The sequence below is a fragment of the Nuphar pumila genome, chromosome 12 (genome assembly GCF_984573655.1).
Source record: "Nuphar pumila chromosome 12, dmNupPumi1.hap1.1, whole genome shotgun sequence".
NCBI lineage: Eukaryota > Viridiplantae > Streptophyta > Magnoliopsida > Nymphaeales > Nymphaeaceae > Nuphar > Nuphar pumila.
In genome coordinates, this window is record NC_143260.1 from 50,004,027 (window position 1) to 50,005,401 (window position 1,375).

The following is a 1,375-nucleotide window of genomic DNA, read 5'->3' on the forward strand; positions in this document are numbered from 1 at the left end:
CGATTTCTATTATTTTTTATTGTGATCCGAGGTTCAAGTCAAGATTCTGGAGGCAGCTTCAGTAGGCTCTAGGCACCAAGCTGAGCTTCAGCTTGACTTTCCACCCTCAGACTGATGGGCAGTTATGGGCCTGCATGTTAGAGTCAAAAGGTGAATGGGATTCCCATCTGAGTTTAGCAGAATTCGCGTATAATAATAGTTTCCACGCTAGTATCAGTATGCCCCCCTATGAAGCCTTATATGGAAGGCCATGCCGATCGCCAGTGTATTGAGATGAGGTAGGAGAGAGAAGGTAGGAGGACCCTCTTGTGCTTCAGCATTATTCAGAACAGGTGTGGATGATCCAGGATCATCTTCATTCAGCTCAGAGCCAGCAGAAAAGTTACACTGATCGTCGTCGCTGAGAGCGCATTTTTTCAGTAGGAGACATGGTGTTCGTCAAGGTTTCATTGACCAAGGGGGTTTTTCGTTTTGGGAAGAAAGGGAAGTTGAGTCCTCGGTTCGTTAGCCCCTTTGAGATTTTGGATCGAATCGGCGAAGCTGCTTATGACATAGCGTTGCTTCCCCAATATGCACAGATTCATAACGTCTTCCATGTATCTATGTTGAGGAAGTACGTTCACGATCCTTCCCATATCATTAAGTTCGATGACATTCAGGTTGGAAAGGACATGAATTTCGAGGAAAGACCGATAAAAATCATTGACCATCGTGATCGAGTGTTGAGATCGAGAATGATACCTTTTATGAGAATCCGATGGCAGCGTCATGGAATCAATGAATGTACTTGGGAACCCGAAGCTGATATCAAGGAAAAATACTCAGAATTGTATATTGAAAAATAATATTAATGAAAATTTTACAGATGAAATTTGTTTAAGGGGGTTAGGATGCAAGAACCTGTGAAAAATAATGCGTGTCATGTCGGACACGTCGCATGTCTGACTCATGTCGGGCACGTTGTGTGTCCAACGCATATCAAGCACACCAGACTTGGTGTGCTGGAAACGATCCAGATCGGGGAGGATCCGAGAGAGGTCGGGTCCAGGTCGGATCGGGTTTGACCCAGACCCGATCTTCAGAACCTTCACCTGAGCCTTTAAAAGGCTCAGGTGGGGCTGTGCGAGGAGCAAAAAGCCCCTCGCCTCCCTCTCTCCTCACCTCCGGCTCCCTCTACTTCTCATCGTCCGCCTCTGTTAGGCGTCGTCCACCTACGTTCGGCGTCGTCCGCCTCCGTCCGACACCGTTCGTTGCCGATGTCCCCAAGCTTCAGTGACTTCCAGGTAAGGATCTCCCTCATCTTCTAGTCTTCCGACAGAGGGGAACGCACCCCCCCTCCGCCTGCGGTTTCGGCAGGGGGCGTGCCCCTCTGCCT

At 48.7% G+C, this 1,375-nt stretch overlaps 1 protein-coding gene across 1 annotated transcript; it reads left to right on the top strand.

The window, feature by feature from the left end:
- The first annotated feature begins 428 nt into the window (after nt 1-428).
- Nucleotides 429-845, top strand: LOC149820889 (uncharacterized). Its single transcript, XM_089981860.1, has one exon. It carries the CDS (start codon nt 429-431, stop codon nt 843-845), a length of 417 nt encoding a protein of 138 aa, XP_089837986.1.
- Nucleotides 846-1,375: the final 530 nt, after the last annotated feature.